The following is a 25,371-nucleotide window of genomic DNA, read 5'->3' on the forward strand; positions in this document are numbered from 1 at the left end:
GTTCATTTACGATGAACGATGACCGGTGCTTGAGGTACCTAAAAGCACCGTTAGTGGATCGAGAGGATCCGAAATGACGTGTTTGGGGCGACGTCGACGTTGGTGCTTTCCATTCTGTCCGCAGGATCGCGAATGTACTTACCGGCGGCCACGATGAGAGGGTTCTCGTGTCGTGCCCCTTTATCGAAGTGCTTCGCGTGAAGGTTTTTCACGAGCAGTACGTTAGTATTGAAAATAGTAGAAGTGATGGTGCAATTAAAACTCCTTGCTCATTGGCAAGGAAAATTAATAAGAAACATATACAGCTCTGTTATTGGTCAGTGCAACTACATGTGAAATGTTGTTAAGTACATTATGACAAAGGCATTGCGTAAATCAAAGGTTCTCAAACTTTTTAACACACAAACCAACCAAGATGAATTAAGCTTTTTATTTTTCGTCTTCAGGTCTCGGACAATAATTTCATTATTTATTTCACTCTATTTCTTCATTACTTATGTTTCGTAACGCTTTAATTTTGCTACTTAAAGCTGTAGAACATCTAAAAATCTAAATCAAAAATGTGGGTCAGGGCGCGTTGTAAGGCCAGAGGGGTGAGTACCGACAGCCTACTTATTTTTGTTCTGAAGCAGTAAACTGGATCCCTATCCAGTTTTTATATAGCCGTTGAGTTTATAGTTGAAATTTCGCTCTCATATATCGAGATGAGTGATGACATTTGCTTTGTAATGTGTATGAACAAGATAAAATCAACAATAGGGGGTCCATGAGCTGTTTCATCCAATAAATGAATTTAAAAATCAGCCTCTGCGTGATTATGTCGTTGACTTTGGGAATCACCGAGTTAGATTATAACGCTATGCTTAGTGTTAGTTGAATCGATCGGCGTCGCGTCACGAATCTAAGTTGAGTCAGTAGACTGTTTTCAATGTTTTGTATTGCAATAATTTTATCGTGAAGCTAGTGTACATGAAAAATATTACATCGACAATAGAATAATTAATTATATGGATTATAAATGTTTAGAATGAAGTATAACGGATTAGGAAATGATGCATATTGCATAATATGAATATTATACAATACGAAAATGCAAAGGCTTATTTTATAGTTTGCTAATGATGAAATATCTTCGATAGCTCATGAGTTACAACAAGAATAATGGAATAAAAGCAGATATAACTCGTTCTCTGGCAGATAGCTACTTACATGAAAAGGGCTCGTCAATTATTGTCGGATGGGTTGTAACACATAAGTTACACTGAACCTATAAATCCCATCATAAATGCCGCTGTCCACTTGAGATATTAGGGCTACTCACGAAAATTGAGGCACCAGCTATACTGTCTTGGGTTTTTTCGCGGCAGAAATAGAGATAGCTGCACGTCAGAATTAGCCTACGTGGTATCGGGTGGTGACACGGCAGATTAGTATTGTGTTTCTATGTAAATGCTTTTATTCGAAAACTCGTCAAGAGACCAAAATTTTGCTATTCAAGTTAATGCGAAACGACGCTTTAGAGGTCGAAGATTAAAGAGAAAATTACTTAATTTAAATCTCAGGTTTTCTGTCCGTGCCAAGTCGACCCGAGCCGGTGACGCGAAGTGCTTGCTACTTTTCGCTCGAAAGCCTCTGAGATTAGATTTGCATTAATTCCGAGTCCTTTCTCGACGGCTGACTCTCAAACCGCATAATCTCCCGAATTTAGATCGCAATTATGATGTCTGGAGATATGCGTATGTTTTAATACGCTTTTATTAGCTTCAGACGTTAGTTTGTTTGTAACGGAATCTTTGAACATGATTTTGACCCCCCTTCAAAACGTCGAATTAACTCGAAATTTGGTATACTTATTAAGGACCGATGACAAGTCAATATTAAAAAAAAATATAAAAAAAATTAAGTTCTAGTTTATTAAAGTTTATTTTCTATTTTTTTGTTGGATTTTCTATAAAAGCGTATTATGCTAGTTTTTTTAAACCATTATTTATTTGTTTGTAGTTTTACTATTGCCGTCGGTACCTTTGTATTCACTGTTCAGTCTAGTTACTATTTATTGCCTTTAATATTAAATTGGACATGATTGTACTGAAAATTAATTAAATATTAACTCGTAGTATTATTGAAATTTTAATTTTATAAAGATATATACTGATTACTAATGCGACCGATTGATTATTTGGGCTTAAATGCGCAAATATGCAACGTTCTATTCCAACCAATATTAAATATTTAGAGTAAAGACCTAATAAATAAAAAAACAGTGTACGGGTTAATATAAACTACTTATTTATTATATATTAATGTTCACTAAAACAAAAGAGATATTATACAATCTTTATATTTTGAAATAAATAGCTATCATTATTTACTCAAAACAATGGAAGAGTTTCTCTGAAATTCACTACGTTTTAGTCTATAAAAATGATCGTGAAAAATAAAATAAAAACCAAGTGAGGTCTTTATTAAAGCCTAGCTTAAAAACGAGTTTTAACTAGAGCTGCACTATTCAAAGCTCCTTTTGTTGAAAGCCATTATGTCTGAGCTTTATATTCTTCTATAATAACAATGTACTGTAAGTTGTTTGAAAGGTTTTATTGTTTGTGTTTCTTACTATTAAAACTGCTTTTCTTTTTCGTTATGGTTGGCATGAAAGCTTTTATGTTGTGTTGAAACTTTCGAAATAGTATAAAATAAAATGAAGTCCTATTTTAATTTTTATTTATTTATTATTTATTCCTTACTAGCTGACCCGGCAGACTTCGTAGTGCCTCAATCGATAAATAAAAGACAGATCAAGGGGACACATCAAAGGAAAAACAAAATTGTTTGTTTTTATATAATTCCGAGCTTTTTTATATTTTTTCACCTTTCAAACCTTCCCTGAACTTCCACGAATAATTCAAGACCAAAATTAGCCAAATCGGTCCAGCCGTTCTCGAGTTTTAGCGAGACTAACGAACAGCAATTCATTTTTATATATAGAGATTAACTTGTGGTTACGTAGTAACCTTACCTTTAACTTGTGTTTGCGTATTATGATGCTCAGTATAATGTCAATGGTGTGCCTATTTCTACCACAAAGAAATCCTGTAGACCACAAGATGGGTGCCGTTATTTACATTTTGCTAAAGGCATAACACAAGCTTTGGTTCTCTTAAGAAACTGGTATAAACAGCAATTTTAATATGAATTAATCTAGTATTTTTGTCAAACATAAGATTTATAAATAATTTTTCATATTAATTTTTAATATTCATCGGCAAATTCTATACGATTATTCTAATTGGAATTCTTTTCGAATGGTCCAATCTGGAGACTATCACTCTTCTAAATCAATTAAAACCCAAATCCCGAAATGCTCAACATAACCTTGTCGGAGAGTTCGTGTGCACCAAAAAATCCATCATGAAGTAAAACTAGGACCTTCAGATCTCAGATTAGAAGTTCAGTAGTATTTTCATTTACGACGTAATATTTTAAGAGTCAGTTTAATTAAACATTCGACTCTAATTATTCTTGTTTTGTCCAAAGATATTCAGTATAACGTCTTTAATAATTATTTAGAAATTTAAAATACAATTACGTGTACTTATGTTTACAGCATGAATCTTCTTCTTAGTCGAATACTTCATGGCTGAAGGTCGTGTCCTTGAAAGCCCTTCGTGGCTCTTTGTACCCTCAGCTTCCATTTGCTTCGGTTTTCGGCTTCTCTCAGGGCGTTCGCAACAGAGTCCAGTGAGCGCAGCTATCTGATCCGACCAACGGTTTGGTGGCCGGCAACATGAATAGAGTTTTCAAGTAATTAGCGAGAAAGCTAATAGATGCTAACAAATACAAAAGTTCAAAGCTTTCCTTTGTAGTGGCCGTCTATCACGCCCTCGGGGTATTTTTATCTAGCAGTTTTCTATCTTCGAACACAAGAAAATCATCGAACTAATAATTTAAAATTAAAATAAGTTTCATTCTAAAACTATTGGGGCCGATATTCGTTGTATTGCCTTGAAAAAAGATGCGTAACCGTTTTGTAATTAAATTATACAGAGACCGAATCAAACTAAAGAAAAATTCCATCAAAATCAGTTCATGTGGAAATCATCTAGTGGAACGTGATTGCTGCGCCACGTAAATTTCCATTTTCCCCATACATCATTTGGACTAACTACTGCGAACATTTTAAGACCAATAATATTATCTGTCGAACCGACTGAGCAGTTCTGAAGTGATGCGATTACCAACTGCTAATATCAATGAATTTTTAATAAATTATTCACATAAATTGTGTCTATTATTTATTCGTGTCATTTTTTTTATTTATTGCTTAGCTGGATGGACGAGCTCACAGCCCACCTGGTGTTAAGTGGTTACTGGAGCCCATAGACATCTACAACGTAAATGCGCCACCCACCTCGAGATATAAGTTCTAAGGTCTCAGTATAGTTACAACGGCTGCCCCCATCCTTCGAACCGAAACGCATTACTGCTTCACGGCGGAAATAAGCGGGGTGGTGGTACCTACCCGTGCGGACTCCCAAGAGGTCCTACCACCAGTAAAAGAGGTGCACAAAATATAATTGAAACGATTTAAATAACGTCGGTTTTTTTAAAAGATAGATTTGTTTGATTTCATCTAAGACTTCATTACAAAAGTCAACTCAATTTAAAATACGTTCCTCTTCGAAATCTCCTTAATCCGACTTTATTATGTTTAAAAACCATTTGTTTGTATTTAATTTTCCAACTTTCGCTCTCGGGGGATTGACTACCCTTTCATTCCAAATTGATCTTTAAGTTAACCGAGTTACAGGTGATTTTTAAATGATCAAATTGTTTTAGGAAGTAAAAATTCTTGAGAAAAATTCTAAGAAATGATGAACGAAAAGCTTAAATTCAGGTCGGTTTTCTGAATGAGAAATGGCTCGGATCATTAAATATATTTTTTAGAATCTTAAAGTTTCTTAGTACTATTCTCAATATTATCGTCCATAATTATTATAAAATATTTTTTTGTATCTCAGGAATGTGGACAAGATAGGATCATAATAACAAATTACATTATTATTTTTGCATTTTTACATATATATTTTTGATACATTTTACATATCGACGCTTGAAAGGCAAACGTGACTAAGCGACAATGCGTGAACTTTACAGTAGACTAATTTAAACTTGAAATACCTGAAAACAAAATTTATTTTAACGAATCCAGCTGTAGTAGAATCTAGCTAGTAGCTGTAGGATTGAAATGATTTTAATAGACCTAGAAATATATATTTTTTGCGCATCGAATATGGTTATTGCCTATCATTTATGTACAAAGTAGTTATTGTCGCTTAGTCACTTTTGCCTTTCAAGCGTCGATATACATTTTTGTTTCTTAGTACTTTCAAGTTTACGTATAAATGAAAAGAAATAAGGATTATGGATGCATAATAAAAATAAAAATATACATACATACAAATACTGTTAAAAAATAAAGATTTTGCTTTGCAATCACAAGTTGTCTTTGTAGGTATAAAAACATTTTTTTTGTTGGAGCGTGCCTATTGGGCTCTCTTTGCATAGTTTATTGCTATCGAAGGCAGCTGAGCGGGCGTATGATTCATTTAAAAGTTAGAGAGAGCTATTTTTGAGTTTTCTGTATGTTTATATTTTGTAAATATCCAAATTCAATGCCTAAGTGTCAAACAAAAGAGAAAATTTAATATAAAAAAAAAAATTGAGGTGTCAGTGATTATGGTCGACTATCGATCTTAAGGGAAACACTTGTGAATGTAAAACTATGCCTGCTTAGAATTGTTAACTTTATTAGTTTTGGGAAAAAATCGCATGGCTCTATTCCTTCGGCATGACTATTTGGATCTGAATTGTAAGGCAGTAAAATGCGCGGGATCCCCTTCATTAGTGTGTGTGTCGATTTAGTGGAGCGTGGCCTTCAAATAAGGGCGTGTAGGGCAGACTTTGTTCAAATCTAGCGAGGAAAAGTGGGATCCTAACGGAAATGAAAGTTTCCGCATCTGCGAATACAACGTCTTAGGTAAACAGGACATATACCCTTTTATATTTTGGGATGTCAAACATAGGCACGTGCGGTTGACCTGATCGGTTACTAAGTTACAATTACAATTTCGTGAAATAAAGACACGCAGGAATTGTAATGCAACTATGAAAATAGTGAATATGGTTTTACGCAAAACAAATGAATGCCGTGAAAAATATACATGTAATATTTTTTATACAGTTTTCATATAAGACAATAGATAAAAGACTCCCCCGAATATGGTACGTTGCCAAGTAAATAATTCACTAAATCATCTCAAACTGCATAAAATGCATAATTGAAATTTTCGGTCGCATAACATTGGTTTAATGTAGCTATATACATCACGACGCACGCTAAATGTATGAAATCTAAAGTGAGTACCAAATAAATTATTATGTATTACTTACTATTGTACGTGAAGGATGGGGATGACGTTGTCTTGTGAAACTTAAAACTGGATGTCTATGGACTCCGGTAACCATTTACCACCAGGTGGGCCAAGAGCTCGTCTACAAATCTAAGCTATATAACAATCAAAACAATTAAAAAAGGTCACAGCCTGGGAAACTGTAATCGGGCCCTTTGACTGTAACAACCCGCTGGTCTATTAATACATTTTTAAATATATGTATATTACATTCTGAATTTAATTTTTTGTTTTTCATTGCCAGCAACGTGACGCGCGTGACTTCCGGAGTCTTCAACTTCAGTCACGCAGCCTTATCGCCCACGCCAGAACTTTAAATGCTCAGTGAGCTTTGTGCTTCCGGTCACCGTCTTCGTCGAACCCGTCTATTAGGACGAGGGGCTCGGCGAGTGAATTAACCCATAGGCACACCCACTGAGTTTCTCGACGAATCTTTTCAGTAGGTCGCGTTTCCGATCCCCTAGTAGATTCTGCGAAGCACTGCTCTTGCTAAGGCCAGTGTTAGCAACACTCCTGGTTAGAGCCCCGTGAGCTCACCTACACGTCAAGGAAAAGCTAAAATAGCCTCTCAAGGCTATCAGCATAGGTAAGAAAAAAAAAGTGCTTTGTGCGAGTTTTGTAACGTTCTCGATGGCGTAAAAGTTAATTTAAATTTGTATGGAGTTGGAAAGTTTGCCTACGTTGGCCGTCAGAGGCGCTGTTCCAACTGCATACAAATTTTAAGTTTTACTCTGTCGAGAACGTTAAAAAACTCGCACTAAGCATACAGTAATTTGTAAGATTTGACCACGTATCATTTTTGTACTAAGTTTAAAATTGTATTTGCATCAAATAATTTAATTGATTATTACATTTATAAATCGTATCGTACATTTTGTTTTTTCCTTTATTTTAACTACTAATTGTGCAAATGATTTTAGTCCGTACAAAAATCGAAATTAGATTAAATTTTATACCACGATCCTGCCGAGATTCGTGTAGACTAAAATTAGCTTGAAAGGGTTTCAAGAGTTCCAAGAAAAATAAAATTTGCTGCGTAACAATTTTCAATATTCATTTATTGGAGTTTATTGAGACATGATTTTCCATTTCAGCCGTAAAGTAATCACGCGATCGTTTTACTTAAAACGCCAATAATCTTTTTGTTTCCTGATCGAATTCACGAGCCGCTTTATGCTTATCGAAAGTATCGTAATCACAATTTTGGCGCGGAAGCCTCTCTTCTATTAGTGTGTCCATTGTCCCTATCAGTGTGCTTAGTGCGAGTTTTTTAACGTTCTCGATAGCGTAAAAGTTAGCCCAATTTTGTATGCAGTTAGAACAGCGCCCCTAGCGGCAAACGTAGGCAAACGATCCCATTCCATACAAATATGAGCTAACTTTTACGCTATCGAGAACGTTAAAAAACTCGCACTAAGCACACTGTATATTCACATGAGCCGAGGTGCGAAAACGGTTACGACTGATTAAATCGGACTTTGACCTCATAATAATCATAATCTTTGGCATATATGTAATGACCATAGTTTTTTCGGTTTTGCCGTCGTTAGGCAGACGGTCGATCGTAAAACTCTTTGCTAGGTCCTTGTGCAGTATGATGAGAGGATATGCTGTACGGACCCGGCATGACAGGGGCATAAGAGCAAGAAGGAGATAAAGATTTTTTAAGGGAAAAATATGCTGAGATGGATTATCTCACGGCCCACTTAGTATTAAAATTGTGTTACCGGAGCCCATGATATCTACAATCTTGAGACAAGAGTTCTAAGTTCTCAGTTTTAACAGTACAACGGTTGCCCCACCCTTCAAATCGAAACGCATTACTGCTTCACGGCAGAAATAGGCAGGGTGATGGTACCTACCCGTGCGGACTAACAAGACGCCCTGCCACCAGTAAAGACAGTAACATCATATCAAATAGAAGGAAAATGCGTAATACTCTGTATACTTCTAGCACACATTTACTTTATTTCTGTGCAGGAACTAGTCACAATATCACAAAACGTCGACTACGTTCATTTACATTTACTGAGCATCCGTCGGGAAATCCGGCGTAGTGCTTGAAACACGAATAAGATAAATGTACTGAGACTTGACGTATTTGGTTTAAAGCAAACAGGCAACCGTCCCGAAATCATTCTTAAGTGAACTTAATTAAACGGATACTTAACAAAAAAAAAATAAGTCAAGAAAAATACCAATTAGAAAGGATGTTGTCATATGTGACCAATCGTTGTTTGATGGAGTATAAATGATTATGAGTTTAGTAACATATTTTTTTTCATGTACTTCTGAACATAATGTTACCAAAAATTTAAATTTCCAAGCAATTCTCGCTAAAAGTTTCCTCGACTTCCTAAGCTCAATATTATTCGAAAACTTCCACATCATTAAATTTAAGGGGTGGACATAGATATTTTGGAAGGTGATTTATATCTCCAACAATAATTTTAAATAAATAACTTGGTTATTGCTCTCCGTAAGTGTTCACAGTACGTTTTCAGACCGGCCTCGCCACGCTTGGACTGTAAAATTACATTATTGATATTGATACGTAGCAATTCTCTTCTACGTATTTGCTACGTCAAAGGTAAAAAAGTTCTTGAGTTCAAGACGCTTGGACTGAAATGTGTAAATCACTTTTACGAATTTATTTTTAAACCTCGTTTGAAAAGCTACCAGGTGAGTTTGAAGGAGAAAACACAAATGTGGCAAAAGTTCGCACGACACGTGCCCTCGCTCCTGGACATTAGAATGAAGGGATAAAGCTGGCGTGAATTATACAAATATTAAATTGATTAATTAAGAAATTAATTAAAGTAGAAAACTTTTAATTGGTAATATGGTAGCAAAAGTCCTGAAAACCAAACAATGATTGGAGATTAAATGAAAAAGCTATCTACAAGTATCAATTTGTTGTAAAAGTTACTTTTACGTTTTGTGTAGGTGAGGCAGACGGATTCGTGTGTTCGCTCTTTTCTTTCTTTTTCTTTTTTGACGTGTAGACTATTATTTTGTTAGCAAAATAAATCTTATTCCGAATGTGGTTACATGGCTATCTAAAAGATATTAAAAACAATCATTTTTAAATGTTCAATTAGAAAAGTTGAAATTATGGATAACAGATTTTATATAAGTTATAACCTATACCTTAATTTTATGATTCGATTATGGTTCAGTTCGAAGATTGCATTATATTTTAGCTTCGATTTAATTCAAACCAACAAACACAGACGAGACAATTCATATTAGACGACAAATATTTCTCCCGTCTCTAGTGATCCTCGTGGAGGGAATGCCAATATCTTGTCGTTTTAATTAAATTGTCGGGCTCAAGACTCTCGGCGTGGGCTCGACATTCCAGTTCGTAATGAGGAATCTTAGGAGGATACAAAAACCGAATCTTCTCGATGATTTCAAAAGTCGCAGTGCTATCTGATGGTCAACAAGATGCTCTCACGACGGTGGTAGATACATGAGTTTTATTTTAATCAATGTATTAACAACGATTATTTAAAAATACTATAGATTCAGACAAAATCATCATTATTATTTTCTCTATAAATTAAGATATTACGTCTTCAAACTATAAGTTTTGAGTCTTAAAATTGTTATACCTAATTATTAAAAATTATCATTGTAATGTATTAATGTCTTATAAATATGATGAGATATTTTAATAATATTTAATAGTTGGCCCGTTGTCTGAGTTTACTTTATTTTAGATCCTTGAAACTCACTATATATAGCATTTCAATGTTTTTTTTATACTATTAATTAAAAAAGGATAATGTATTTCGACGCTTGAAAGGCAAACGTGACTAAGCGACAATGCGTGAACTTTACAGTAGACTAATTTAAAGTTGAAATACCTAAAACAAAAATATATATTTTAACGAATGTAGGATTGAAATGATTTTAATAGATCTAGAAATATATTTTTTTGCGCATCGAATACGGTTATTGCCTATCATTTATGTAAAAAGCAGTTATTGTCGCTTAGTCACGTTTGCCTTTCAAGCGTCGATTTAGTTTTAGAGCTCCGCGACGAGGAGGATACCGCGGAGTACATACTCGCGGGCTCTGTTGCATGGTCGTCGTCATGGGAGAGGATCTGTCGCTACTGACGGTCGTGGCCACGATTCTCGGCAGCCATACGTCCTGCAAGGCAATCAATGCTTGATTTCTGCGAATCCACTATTTCGCGGAAATAGAGGGCGGAACGAAAGTGTGGAGACCTCGGAGGAGGTTCGGCAATAGACCCATAGAAAAAAAAAAGAGTTATATAAAGTACAGTAATTTTTTTTTTTGGGAAAAATGAAACACTGATTTTTATTTAGTTTTAATGTTTACAAAAACATGAATGCACGACCGAATACTTATCTCATAGGTAAATAAATTATGTAACTGTAGTACCTACTTTAACAATTTTACCAGGATTAATAGTCCTAGGTTTTACAGGTTGCGGAAAAAAGATGATAACAAAAAAAAGAAATACATAATTGGATTTATGAACGAAAATAATTTAAATATTACTTTAAAAACGAAAATTCGGGAGTTGTGTATATAGGCGATTTAGGTGCATTAGCTACCTACTTAGTTTGTATGTTCAAATGATCAGATCAATCGCCAGCTTAACATTTAGAAACAATGCTTCCTTTGCAACTTCGTTCTTTAGTACCAAAATGCCATGAATAAATATATAAATATCTATTTCCGCTTGCAAGAATATAATGTCATAATGACATTTTAATAAAGATGTCACTCACTTCAACATAGTTGAATGTGTACAAGTTTTTTGGTAAATACGGGCAAACGTATTCTAAATCCAATTGATTAAAGAAAGCCACTGTCATTATCTATAATAATTTTATATCTGTCCTAGTTGTAGACAAGACAACACAAAACAACAACGATATTTAGATTTTTTTTAAAATATCGTATTTTCCGAATCTTACATATTAGTTTTAATTAGAGATGGTATGAAATTTGAATGACATAAATAATCAATTTTATGTAAAATAATTCCTTAATCTTAATGGCGATGAATTTTAGAAAAGAAGTAAAAAAATGTTGTCAACGAATTAAAAAAGCTAACAATCGCAAAGCTACTTAAAGAAGTGTTATACTTATCATAGTATAGAATTATAGAGATTCACTTCAGATTAAATTGGTTTAGTTATTCTGCTCATCTATGCGTTAATGTTAATATTTATTACCTAGCTAACCAAAAAACTAGATTATTCGTAGAATGTTTTTTAAAGCAATAGCTTTATAAATTTTGTAGCTGAAATTTTACGGTCGCTCTCCGTAATTTAGATCGAAACAAAATAAAAATAACCCTGTTACAAATTAATTAATACACTAACATATAGAATAACGATGGCACATGTTCACTAAACTAATAACACACTCATTCTCTATCACTTTTATTGTAAACGAATACATATTTTTTATGTTACTTACGAAGGTACTTAAACAACACGATGAAAGCATTCGCATGTGTACGCACATACGAATTACAAGCACATAAATTATTGTTAAAATAATAATAATAAAAAACTACAAAAGCTTTGACAACAGTCGTTAATAACATAGTATGTTACTAAATAAAGAAAAATAAACAAAATTTACTTGCAATAAAGTCGAAATTGAAACAACTCTTTATAAAGAGAAACTTCGTTTCAAAATGGCACCGTTACAATGTCCGGTTTCCGAACGGATATTACTACAGGTCTTGCGCCGGATCTTCGGCGTCAGCCAATTTAATGAGACCTATGAAGCTTTTCTCTGGCTGCATGAGAGAGTGTCTATCTCCGCCGGTGTTCCTAACGGCGAGTCTGTCGCCAGCTCTGAGGAACAGAGCTGATGCAGAGAAACAGGAATTTGGTTTGTCGAGAACTTCCGTAGAGTGGGATGATTGTGCACATTGAAGAAGGGTGTCTCTTCCATCCGACTCAGGATTCGTACGGTGCAATACCCAAGATATCACGTCGTGACTGTCCAGGTAGTAAATCTGAAGGAATAAAATTAAAAGTTTTCGGGCATTAGTTAAATATGGCTTAACTTGCGTAATTACTGGTGGTAAACCCTCAGACACAGACCACTGAGTTTCTCGCCGGATCTTCTCAGTGGGTCGCGTTTCCGATCCAGTGGTAGATTCTGCGAAGCACGGCTCTTGCTAAGGTTCGTGTTAGCAACGTCGTCAGGTGTGAGCCCCGTGAGCTCACCTACTAGTTAAGGTTACGCTGAAACAGCCTCTCAAGGCTCTCAGCTTAGGTAGAAAAAAAAAACTGGTGGTCATCATTACGCTAATCACACTTATTGCGTAATTGTAAAAACGAATTCATTCCAGTCAATTCATTCGGATTCTTAAGTAATGCGAATTAAAACTGTAAATAGCATACCAATACAAAGAGATTGTACCTGAGCGTAGACGAGGTAGACTCCGGTGTGGTGCACGCGGACGTGACCGGAGTGCGTCAGAGTCGGACGCGGAGGAGGCGACGATATCGTCCACTGCGAAGGATACCACACGTCGTGGGGGGCGCCGTGAGACACTCTTATCAAGCCATTACCTGAAATCAATTTTATATTAAAACTAGCTGACCCGGCAGACTTCGTTGTGCCTCAATCGATAAATAACAGACACAAACAAAAGGAATCGGTCCGACGGGGGACACATCAAAGGAAAAACAAAATTGTTATTTTTATTTAATTCCGAGCATTTTCATATTTATCTACCTTTTAAACCTTCTCTGGACTTCCACAAAATAATTCAAGGCCAAAATTAGCCAAATCGGTACAGCTGTTCTCGAGTTTTAGCGAGACTAACGAACAGCAATTCTTTTTTATATATATAGATTTAAATTTTCCAATTTATATTTTTTTCTCTTCTACTAATCCTTTAGCTGACAATTCTCATTACTACCAGGGTTTGGTCTCCGTGTTTTAAATAATGGTGAAATTCATAATGTAGCTTTAGAATTTATAGTATGAATGAATATACTATTTGTGCTTAAAAAAATATATTCAAATAAAGCAGCTATTAGAGTCGTATCATAGCAATGGAGTGGATTTCTAATACACTTTGCTTTTAGATTTTCGATTTTATATGTATCTGTTGATATTTTCTGTGAAAAATACCATAAATATTTAATACATTATGTATAAAGTACCCCTTTATGTATGTAAATATATATATGAGTATATGAATGAATTTATGTGTATGTACATATGTATGCCACGTGGGTTTTGTATATATTTTCAACTAACCTACCACAGAATTTTCTAAACCATGCTAGATAGTGAACTATGTAGTGACTGCTGGAGAATGCCTTAGACATTAAGTTCGCTATTGCACTCTTGCGCGTAGAGTTAAATAAATAAATATATTTACATCTAATGTATTATTTAATTCGTTAAATTCTTCGAATACTTACGTACACCGAGTACGCTCGAGTGCGCAGGTACGAGTTACGTATAAAATATATCGAGGCATAAATTGAAAGGTTGCGAGGGACGCCCACTGTTATGGTGATGATGTCGCCTTTGTCAAAAGGTCTTTGTGTCACAGTTCGATGCTGCCCCACATAATTATTATAATAGATATTAGTAGGGTCTTTTTTTTTATTGCCCGTGTAGGCAGACGAGCATACGGCCCACCTGATGGTGAGTGGTTACCGTCGCCCATGGATTTCAGCAATGCCAGGGGCAGAGCCAAGCCGCTGCCTACCGTTAAATATAGATATTCTGAATATTTATGACATCATTCGTAAAGATGTCAGATAAAACCGATTTCTAGAGTGTCGAGAAAATCTTCAATACCAAAGTGGAGAATAGCTAACTATCCAATTTACCAATTGCCGCCCGAAAAACTTTATAGACTAAAAATAATTCTTACGACGTCTCTAAAATTAGAATCAGTATTGGCAAAGAAACCTTTCAAGAACGAATGTACCAAGATTTCAATCCACATCCACGTGACCCTATAACATAATTTCTTCAAACGTATTAATCTGAAAGTAGTGTTTGCGTACAAGTAAGTGCATGTAGGTAACCTAATAATAATTAAATTTTACTTTTGGCATGGGTAGATAGTTACTAAACATTTTAGTGTAGATCATGTAGCAGAAAGATAAATTTCCTTCAGCAATGCTCTATACATATATTACATTAAACATATTTTAGTCTAATGAAATAGCATTTATTCATTAATATAGCTGTTCTTAAATTAGTTAACTCGAATTACAAAAGCTGTCAACATGGCTTCACATTGCGCTAGTTATGCCTTATGATTGAGCTAAAAATAGCAATGAATTCGAAGATCAATTAATTGATTCATTAAAACTGAATTGGACTCGTAGCTCCGATACTCCAGAGCAATATTCTATAATAGAAAACGTAACTGGTAAAATATCAAACGAATGACGTAATAGTGTATTGTGCCTTCAATGCTTCAGAACGTTACTATTGAGTGCGTGCAGTGGGCGTCGAAGCGTCGTTCTAAAGGAATAAACCTTCTAACTTCCCACTCTCTCAAACGGAAAATGCTTACGTATTTTCATTTTAAATCCAATCAGGTCGAGTGAAAGCTGGAAATCTGCCATATTTATGTCTCAAAGAAGAGCGGTAACGCTTTTGCAAGTCTCGATAGCGATATTATCTTGAACAGCTCTTGCGTAATTCAGAACTTTGAGGATTCCTTCACATAATCGTCTCTTTAGTTTAGTGCTTAATGAACTTAAACTTTATTTCGTGTACTTATTCAGAAACATCTTTGTTAAAGACGGTCGTGCTCCGATTGTCTTTTGGACACATATAACACGCGAGAAATTTCTAGATTCCGGTCGTTAATTATCAATTTTGAATTTAATAATAATTAGACTATACTAAAAATAGTTTTAAGTTGACCCCTGCAGCGCATTTAAACCTAGGTGGGAATACGACAAGATGAAGGAGTAAAATTGAACTAAGTGTGATAATTTTTATTTATTTATTGATTAGCTGGGCGGACGAGCTCACGGCCCACCTGATGTTAAGTGGTCGCCAGAGCCCATAGACATCTACAACGTAAATGCGCCACCCACCTTGCGATATAAGTTCTATGATTTCAAGTATAGTTACCACGGTTGCCCCACCCTTCAAACCGAAACGCATTACTGCTTCACGGCAGAAATAGGCAGGGTGGTGGTACCCACCCGTGCGGACTCACAAGAGGTCCTACCACCAGTGGAAAATATGTTAATTTGTTCTGAATAATGTGTCCATTTACATTTTATTGTGATTTGTTGTTACCTTTGTAATGCTCATGAACTTCGGTGTTCAGATGCGATGTGTTTCCATGGAAATGAGCTGCTATAAACGGCCGCCTCTGTTCCTGTGGGCGTTCGTATAAAATCAATAAGGTACATTACACATTAATTAAAGCATCGGAGTCGTTCGCCGAGCACTCGCTACCAATATATGATGGTTAATGGAATTTCCGTTGGCGACAGGGTGGCATAGCTGAAATAATTGCGCGGCTTTATTGTTTTTCAAAGCGAAGGAAAGTGTGTCTGTTTTTTTTCATATGGACCGGATATTATTAAGATTCTTGTATTGTATATTGTATATATATTGTAAGGAATTTGTTGCAACACGTAGTAGTATTATGTGACATCTAAAACCCATTGTCAATTTCTGTTGCGGCGCTATTTCTGTACCTGGATTCGGGAATCAGCTTAAGCTAAGCTTAATCAGCCGGAGTAGAGTTCATTCATACTACCTGGAGCCACTGCGGTCATCCACAGTGCGTTTCCAGAGGTCTTTTTTGCCACGTACCATTCGGCTATGGAATGAGCTCCCCTCCACGGTGTTTCCCGAGCGCTATGACATGTTCTTCTTCAAACAAGGCTTGTGGAGAGTATTAAGCAGTAGGCAGCGGCTTGGCTCTGCTCCTGGCATTGCTGAAGTCCATGGGCGACGGTAACCACTTACCATCAGGTGGGCCGTACGCTCGTCTGCCTACAAAGGCAATAAAAAAAACCACGGTAATAAATATATTTCTGAACAACATTTACCATTTCGGTTTACATTACGTCATTAAATCATTCCGAAGCCTTGTTTAGTTGACAGTACCTGCTCTCGGAGGCCCAAAAATATGAAGTAAAATAAATTTTAATGTGATTTTCTTTCGTGACCAATCATTTTCCTTTTATTAAATATAATATATGTATAAAAAAGTTCAAGAGAAACTAAGTAATACATATTTCATACACTAATGATAACATATTGAAATGTTATCTGATATCGACAATGGTATTCTTCGGCAGGTCCCTCAAAGGTCATGTCCAATTTATATTCGATTCTTCGCTATTCAAGCTCAAATGTGTTCAGGTCTATTTTATTTGATTTACTCCGAAAATTTGTTAGCCTCGTAAATAAATAACATATCATTTGGAAGAGAAAACGAAGTACTATTTCCTTGATGTGTATTTTTCTTATACAATATGTAAGAATAATTTTGAGATGGTATCAGTAAACGAAACGGATGAAGAAGAATATTCATTTTCATTTCTATTAACTACTAATAATACATGGCCACAACTCCGTTGTGACTATCGCTAAATGTTTTAAATAGATACATTTATTGAAGCTTCAATTGTAATACCAACTTTCCTAAAGTACCGACAATAAGATTACCAAGTTTCATCACAATCAAGATAATTGTTTTAGGAACTTATAGAGAACAAACATACAATATAATATCTTTCGTTTAGTTTATATAGATAACTAGCGGCCCGCTCCGGTTCCGCTCGGGTCTTTACCAAAAAGAACACTTATAAGAATATTTTAGGTACTTTGGGTTACATTATTAGAGTTTTAGTAAGGATCCCTAATTTTTTTTAAAAAAATATTAAGCCTATGTCACTCAGAAATAGTGTAGATTCCAAACAGTGAAATAATTTTTCAAATCGGTTCAGTAGTTTCGGAGCCTATTCGATATAAACAAACAAACAAATCTTTCCTCTTTATAATATTAGTATAGAAGTATAGATTATAATCGATCAATATTATTACCTGATCTACATTATTCTCAGTCCCACAACATTAGTATCAACTATTGAAAATTACTTCAACGGTTTGATAAGATTATATATTGATATATTACTCTCTCGTGAGCGGAACTTTAAAATATGCATTTTCTGACTCAATTTGAATATTCAGTGGAGCGATTGAATTTAATCACGTATCCTTGCGAAACCGCTCGACGACCATACGATTCATCTGATGTCAAATCTCTAGATATATTTTTTACAAGATAACTGAGCAAGTTCAAGATACACCTGGTACTACTTTGGTGAATACCAAAGCTATAGGTGGTTATATCACACCGAGTATGTCGTCACCGTGTTATCCTTGGTTAAATTGGAACGCATGATTCCTACACGCCACAAATAGTCCAGTCAGTAGGTGGTATTTACAAATGCAATATTATAATACAATTTTATTACTGGCGGTAGGACCTCTTGAGAGTCCGCGCGGGTAGGTGCCACCACCCTGCCTATTTCTGCCGTGAAGCAGTAATGCGTTTCGGTTTGAAGGGTGGGGCAGCCGTTGTAATTATACTTGAGACCTTAGAGCTTATATATCAAGGTGAGTAGCGCATTTACGTTGGAGATGTCTATGGGCTCCAGTAACCACTTAACACCAGGTGGGCTGTGAACTCGTCCACATGTCTAAGCAATAAAAAAATGCTTGTTATTCAAGTAACCAATTTATTTATTTATTACACATTTACATTTACAAACAATAATTAATTATCCTCAACTTATTAGTTTCGTAGAACAGGAGCGTATAATTATGACATCATGTATCAAATTTTGTTTAGTGTTGACCATCGCCCACGGACTTCAATAACACAAAGCGGAATAACATAGTGTTTTGTCTCTTTCAATCAAGTTTAAAACAGAGCGCGTGTGCAAAAGACAGTTTGACTATTGGACTTATTAAAAACACTTCTTATCTAGAATATTCTGAATTCAGATTATCCATTAATTGAATACCTCATCGTCACTGTTCCTGACTGTCCGCGGTACGGTGTGCATCGTCATCTTAGCTGCTGAAGCGGACTCTAAGCTGCCCAAGAACTTTTTCGATTTACGTCTGAAACAATATATGTACATTGAAACTTAGATTTCAAACGCTGCAGTCTTCAAGCACGCAGTATTGTGGCACATCAAACAGCTTATTTTCAATAAAGGTGATGCTTAGTAGCTTTCGCCGTTATAAGTTTGAACTTTGTTTTGAATTTTTACACCTTACGCATCTATTTTTTTTGCCACCCACCTTGAGATATATGTTCTAAGGTCTCAAGTATAGTTGCAACGGCTGCCCCACCCTTCAAACCGAAACGCATTACAGCTTCACGGTATCTACCCGCGCGGACTCACAAGAGGTCCTACCAGTAATTACGCAATTTAAAATTTGCGGGTTTGATTTTTATTACACGATGTTATTCCTTCATCGTGGAAGTCAATCGTGAACATTTGTTTAGTACGTATTTCATTAGAAAAATTGGTACTCGCCCGAGATTCGAACACCGGCGCATCGCGATCAACACGAATGCACCGGACGTCTTATCCGTTAGGCCACGACGACTTCAAATTCAATTCAAGCTGATATAGGTGATACTCGTAGAGCGTGTTTAGGTACCCTTCATTCTGCTTATTTCTGCGCCGATAAGCAGTCGATGAGCTCAATATATGCCCAGTCGCCAGTAATTTCCAAATTTATAACTATTGACCGCCTCCTGCCTAGATTCTAGCCCAGTTGAATCGTTTTCATTGAAACATTGAAAAATATTTGATAACTAGCGACCCGCCCTCGCTTCGCTTCGGAAACATTAAAACACACATGAAACAAAAAAAATAAAATAAAAATAAAATAAAGTAGCCTATGTTCAACAGGGACAATGTCGGCTTCTAATGGAAAAAGAATTTTTCAAATCGGTCCAGTAGTTTCGGAGCCTATTCGAAACAAACAAACAAACAAACAAATCTTTCCTCTTTATAATATTATTAAGTATAGATATTCACCAAAACCACTTGAAATTCTACCGTCATTTATTCGTTTCATTTATTAAAGACGTCAATTTTCCTTGTTTGTTAAAATCATTTGTATATGACGGAAGTTCTATAAGCCCACAGGAAGGAAGCGTTTCTCATTTAATTTGAAAATGATATAAAAGGTAGCGTGCCCACTCAGACAGGGGCTTTGATGTTTTTCCTCGATGCTTTTAAGAAGTAATAAGTTATGGTCGCGATCGCGTCTCGTTATTGCGAAAGTTATAAAGTTTTCGCCGCTGATAAATTTAATTATGCCCATGCACGTAACGTTTGTATAAAATCATAGTTGTTTTTTTTTGCGCTTCGGGTGATAACGGTAGTGGAAAATATTGCACCGAGCTAGTGTTTTTGTTGGTTTTATTTTATTTTATTTTTTATTGCTTAGATGGGTGAACGAGATCACGGCCCACCTGACTACCGGACCTGTGGTTACCGGAGCCCATGGACATCTACAATGTAAATTCCGCCACCTACCTTGAAATATGAGTTTTAATGTCTCAGTTTTTAAAGTACAACGGCGGCCCCACCCTTCGAACCGAAACGCATTACTGCTTCACAGCAGAAATAGGCAGGGTGGTGGTACCTACCCGTGCGAACTCACAACACGTCCCGCCACCAGTGTAAGTCAGTGTAAAGTGGTGGACTGTCAATCAGGATGTTGGATTATCCCCCTTTATCCAGGAGCGGAAAACGCTTCTTCCCTCTTCGTTTCCAAGCATAACTGGCACGAGTTTTGTAGGGTTTTTTTTTGACAATTTGTTTTTTTTTACAATTGAAAATAGTGCCTATAATCTTGGCGAAGGATTTTTTTCTTATCTTTGCTTTCACGACGGCCGTAGCGCTCATGAGTAGATACTTAGATTATAAATGAATACTGAAAGCAAGGCTTAGTGTGAGCCCGCGTTGACAGGTTTTCACTGGTGGTAGGACCTTTTGGGAGTCCGCACGGGTAGGTACCACCACCACGCCTATTTCCGCCGTGAAGCAGTAATGCGTTTCGGTTCGAAGGGTGGGGTAGCCGTTGTAACTATACTGAGATCTTAGAACTTATATCTCGAGGTGGGTGGCGCATTTACGTTGCAGATGTCTATGGGCTCCAGTAACCACTTAACACCAGGTGGGCTGTGAGCTCGTCCACCCATCTAAGCAATAAATAAAAAAAAAAAGGTACCACTGTTATGTCTATTTCTGCTGCGAAGCAGTCGTGCGTTCCGATTTGAAGGATTGGATAGCCGCTATACAATTGAGGCTTTGATTCTCTGGTTTCAAGGTACACGGCATCCACGTCATGATGGCCTAAGGTGACCCGTATATCCACAGCAAAAAAGTGTTTTTGCCAAATTATCTTATCCATAATATATTAGTTTTTTTGGGTTTCTATGAGATGATATAGGTATGCGAATCTAGTCTATCGGAACTACACTAGTGTATTTTAATTAACTCGTAGGAATTAACAGTATGTTAGTCTAAGACCCTAGCTTTCTTTTAATAACAAGGTTGGGCATGCTAAACAGGAAGAGGCTTTTGCCTTGAACGTTGACGCTATCATCGGAAGCTTAAGCTGGGGAATCCATTTACGGATACCCGGTCGAGGGGGGTAACGGACTGGGTTATGTCGGACTCCGGCGCCTCCTGAGAGGAAGAAGGGAAGAAGATAAAGACCATCGGAAGCCTGCATCGTGTGTCTGTCCGACACGCATACATTTTTTGCTTTACTGCTGACTTTATCATGCTGCAACTATGCTTTATAATAAATTTTAATGTTAAAACTACCTATTATTGTATTTTTAATCATTAAGTTTATTGACATCTAAGCTATTAATCCGGATGCCCAGTCTATAATCCGTTATTTATTCGAAATATTCCAGATACTAAAGCTACTTACTACGCCCTACGAATAGTTGGTAGTAAGCAAAATTAACACATGCTGTAACTTGAGACAAAATGTCGTGGTCGCACGCCATGTTTGCTGCTCGATCAAATTACAACAATCAATGCCATGATGTCGAATCAGACTGCTTAGAACTGGAAATATCAACCTTATGTAGTCCAGTTTTAAAAGCTGTTTTTCTTTTCTCACTGATAAATGCAAGATACTGAAAAAGTCTCACGACTTATATTAATATATTGTAATACTAAATCGAGTTTACTAGTTTAAAGTTACTAAGAATTAAAAACACGAGTATTTTTTTAAGACAAAAAATTTGAAATAATTGTATAATATAAAATGAAACTTAAATTTCAGCACTCGAATAGTCTAATAATAAAACATAATATATATAAGTATCTAATCTCGGGAACCGTCTAGACTAGTAATAATCAGATTTCACGATCACTTTCAATGAAACGTTTCGAGTTGCCTTAATTTTCAATCTCAGAATACAGAAAAAACGTTTTCTGAGTTTTCAATAATGTAAAATTCTAATAATTTTCATGACTAAAATTAGTTAAAAACAAACTTCTTCTGAATCTTCATTTTTCTGAGCGCTATAACTTGACTTTCTTCAAACGCGGTTTGAGGAGAGTGTTCCGCGGTAGACATCATAGTTCGGCTGTGCCCCTAGCATAACATTAGCGAAGGTGACCACATACCATTAGGCAGGTTCTATGCTCGTCGGCCCTCAAAGATAATAAAAAGTATTCCGTCGTAAAATAATCAAAAAACATATGATATGACGAATGCGAAAAACAGACAATCTGTGTTTTTTTTTCTACCTAATCTGATGGTCTAGAGCAGTGATTCCCAAAGTGGTCTATATCGACCCCTAGGGGTCTATGACAACCTGCAAGGGGTCTACGTCAGCGAAAAAAAATTTCGGGGTCCACGATAGTGGATCTCAACACATACACTGATTGTACCTATTTACTTACATAACAGTATCTTATAATATCAAGACATACATTATTATCAGCAATTCTGGCTGCAAAACAACATACCCGTTACTTATCCCGTATTATGGAATATAGCGAGGAAATTTTTAATTTCCTATTCATCGTCATACCTAGTGGAAAGGGGGTTCAGCGCTGTTACCAATCTCCTAACGAAAAAAGAAACAGACTGGACATCATTAGCCGCGGAGATTTAAGATTAACCCTTACAAAATTGACGCCAAATGTTAATAATTTATTATTAAAGCATCAGATTCATCCTTCTCACTAAAAATATTGACTTATTGCTTATGTTATTTTATTTATAGTTTTATTTTATGTTTATTTTATGTTACGTATATTTTACATAACAGATACAAAATTTTATTTTGAGTAGTTTTAATTTAAATTTAATTAATAAATGTATAACATATTAACATGTGTTTTTACTTTAAGTTTTTAACACTAAACTTTACTACGAGTACAGTTAGAAATTTACAGGAAATCAATATCAGGTAAGTAGGGGGTCTACCCAACACGGAAAAACATGGCAAGGGGTCTACGACACAAAAAAGTTTGGGGAACTCTGGTCTAGAGAGACCATATCAGCGTCACCGGGCTAATAGGTGAGCTCACGGGGCTCAAACCTGACGTTGTTGCTAACACGAACCCTAGCAAGAGCCTTGCTTCGCAGAATCTACCACGGTATCGGAAACGCGTTCCACTGAGAAGATCCGGCGAGAAACTCAGTGGGCTGTGTCTATGGGTTAATTTACTCGCCGAGCCCTTCGTCGCAAGCGACGGGTTCGACGAGAACGATGATCAGTGCTTGGGGTACCTAAAAGCACTGTTAGTGGATCGGGAGGATCGGAGATGACGTTTTTGGGCGACATTTGCTTTTCCGAAGCTTCTCAAGACCGCAACTATTTTTGCAATAAGTTGCAGTTAGCATTTCATATTTTATGTAATAACTGATTCGGTGGCGACCATTAATGTTTGGCCGATGTGGACATCGAGCCCTACTCCATCGGTCCAGTATTCTGGGGTGAAAAGTACTTATTCACACATACATACATACACATTGATGTGTTTGTGTGTTAATTTTTCGTTCCCATAATACAGGAAATCCTTGTTTGGGGCCAGGTGAAGTTGTCGTAGCCTAAAGGATAAGACATCTGGTGCATTCGTGTTGAGCGATGCACCGGTGTTCGAATCTCACTGGCAGGTACCAATTTTTCTAATGAAAGACGTATTTAACAAATGTTCACGATTGACTTCCACTGTGACAGAATAACATCGTGTAATAAAAATTAAACCCACAAAATTATAATTTGCGTAATTTGTGGTAGTAGGACGTTTTGTGAGTCGGCACGGGTAGATTCCACCACCCTGCCTATTTCTGCCGTGAAGCAGTAATGTGTTTCGGTTTGAAGGGTGAGGCAGCCGTTGTACTGTAAAAACTGAGACCTTTGAACTCATATTTCAAGGTAGATGGCGGCATTTACGTTGTAGATGTCTATGGGCTCCGGTGACCACTTAACATCAGGTGGGCCGTGAGCTTGTCCGCCCACCTAATCAATAAAAAAATTAAAGAGGTGATATTGTGTGATTTTCTTTCGTTTATTTACCGATGATGAAACCAATAAAAAAATATATATATTACAAGATTTACAATGTACATATTTCATTACCTTTCTTCTAATTTCGTGGCCATATATGGAGCTGGAAATCGATCTACTTCAGGGCTTGATTCGAAAACGCTACGTTTGTTCCGTTTATCCACTGAAGATTCGGTCATGTCCGGCGGTTGGAGTGCTGTAACAATGAACATTGTTAATAGGTTTTTTTACTAGTAAGTATGTATAGGGTATCGTGACACATGTATCTATATATTAATACGTGAAGCAAAAACTTTGTATCCCTTTTTACGAAAATTGCGCTGACGGAGGAGTATGAAATTTTCCACACTTATAGAGAATATAGAGAAGAAGTGCACAATGCTAATAATTTTTTTTAAATAATGCATAAAAGATACATTAAATCAATAAAGAAAACATTACACACACTACATACCACGTATTTGACGCACACACGCATGCATACTATTTATTGTCAAACTTTTCTTCTTGACGTCTGTGGTCAAATTGAGAATAGATTAAATATTGTTTGTCTTTGTTAATATTTTTTATAGTGTAGTCTTGGCGAAATTTGTTATTATAGAAATATAAAATACAATCATAATAGTGTACAAACTTACAATTCCAATTAATTATAGTCGCATTTCGACTACTGCGGGACCTCTAGTTTAAATTGTAACTTAATAATGTAATTATAGTGTGTATTTTTTTATGTAACAAGAGAGAAACTAAAGTGCAAACTTGCAAAACGCATCCCTTACCACTTTCGTGTGTGACTACCTCAAACATAATTAACATTAATATAATTTGGATATTTGAAAATCGGCAGCAATCACAACTGACTAGCGTGATCACATTTTAATTGAAATATATCTCATATTTTCGTTAATTTACGTATTTTTATATTACAAAAAAAAAAAAAACGATTCGACCATTAAGCCCTTTTTCAGCAATACGACTCGGAGAACAATTTACGATAGCACCGGAGAAAGAAATTTTCAGCGCGACTGATAGGGCACACAAGCGTCAAAACGTGCGCTGAATTCTAGTAGACGTATTACAGACCCGTGTTTATCCAGAGACGCTTGAGTATTTTTCACATTATGCACTGAGATAGAAGAAATACATTTTATGATATTTCGTTTTGTTTTCATATTTGTGTTTTTAACATAAAATTTAAGAATTTTGTATGGTCTACTTTTGGAGGTTTTGGTAAGATATCCAATGTACTCATATCAAGTGATTTATTCTTTTTTTTTAGCTTAGATGGGTGGACGAGATCACGGC

General features: G+C 36.0%; 1 protein-coding gene across 1 annotated transcript; it reads right to left on the minus strand.

The window, feature by feature from the left end:
• Nucleotides 1-12,198: 12,198 nt before the first annotated feature.
• On the minus strand, nucleotides 12,199-15,079 carry LOC100862756 (TNFSF13). Its single transcript, NM_001256985.1, has 3 exons — nucleotides 15,028-15,079; nucleotides 12,897-13,048; nucleotides 12,199-12,486 (listed from the first exon to the last, which is right to left on the minus strand). The coding sequence occupies exons 1-3, from the start codon at nucleotides 15,077-15,079 to the stop codon at nucleotides 12,199-12,201; spliced, it is 492 nt and encodes a 163-aa protein (NP_001243914.1).
• Nucleotides 15,080-25,371: the final 10,292 nt, after the last annotated feature.

This window comes from Bombyx mori, chromosome 5, assembly GCF_030269925.1.
Source record: "Bombyx mori chromosome 5, ASM3026992v2".
NCBI lineage: Eukaryota > Metazoa > Arthropoda > Insecta > Lepidoptera > Bombycidae > Bombyx > Bombyx mori.

Excerpts from the sequence above, each read along its gene's own strand:
- LOC100862756 (NM_001256985.1), bottom strand. The coding sequence starts at position 15,079 with ATGGCAGATTTCCAGCTTTCACTCGACCTGATTGGATTTAAAATGAAA. Across the intron at positions 13,049-15,027 it reads TGGATTTAAAATGAAAATAC|GTAATGGCTTGATAAGAGTG; the intron begins GTAAGCATTTTC and ends AATTGATTTCAG. Across the intron at positions 12,487-12,896 it reads TCTACCTCGTCTACGCTCAG|ATTTACTACCTGGACAGTCA; the intron begins GTACAATCTCTT and ends TTATTCCTTCAG.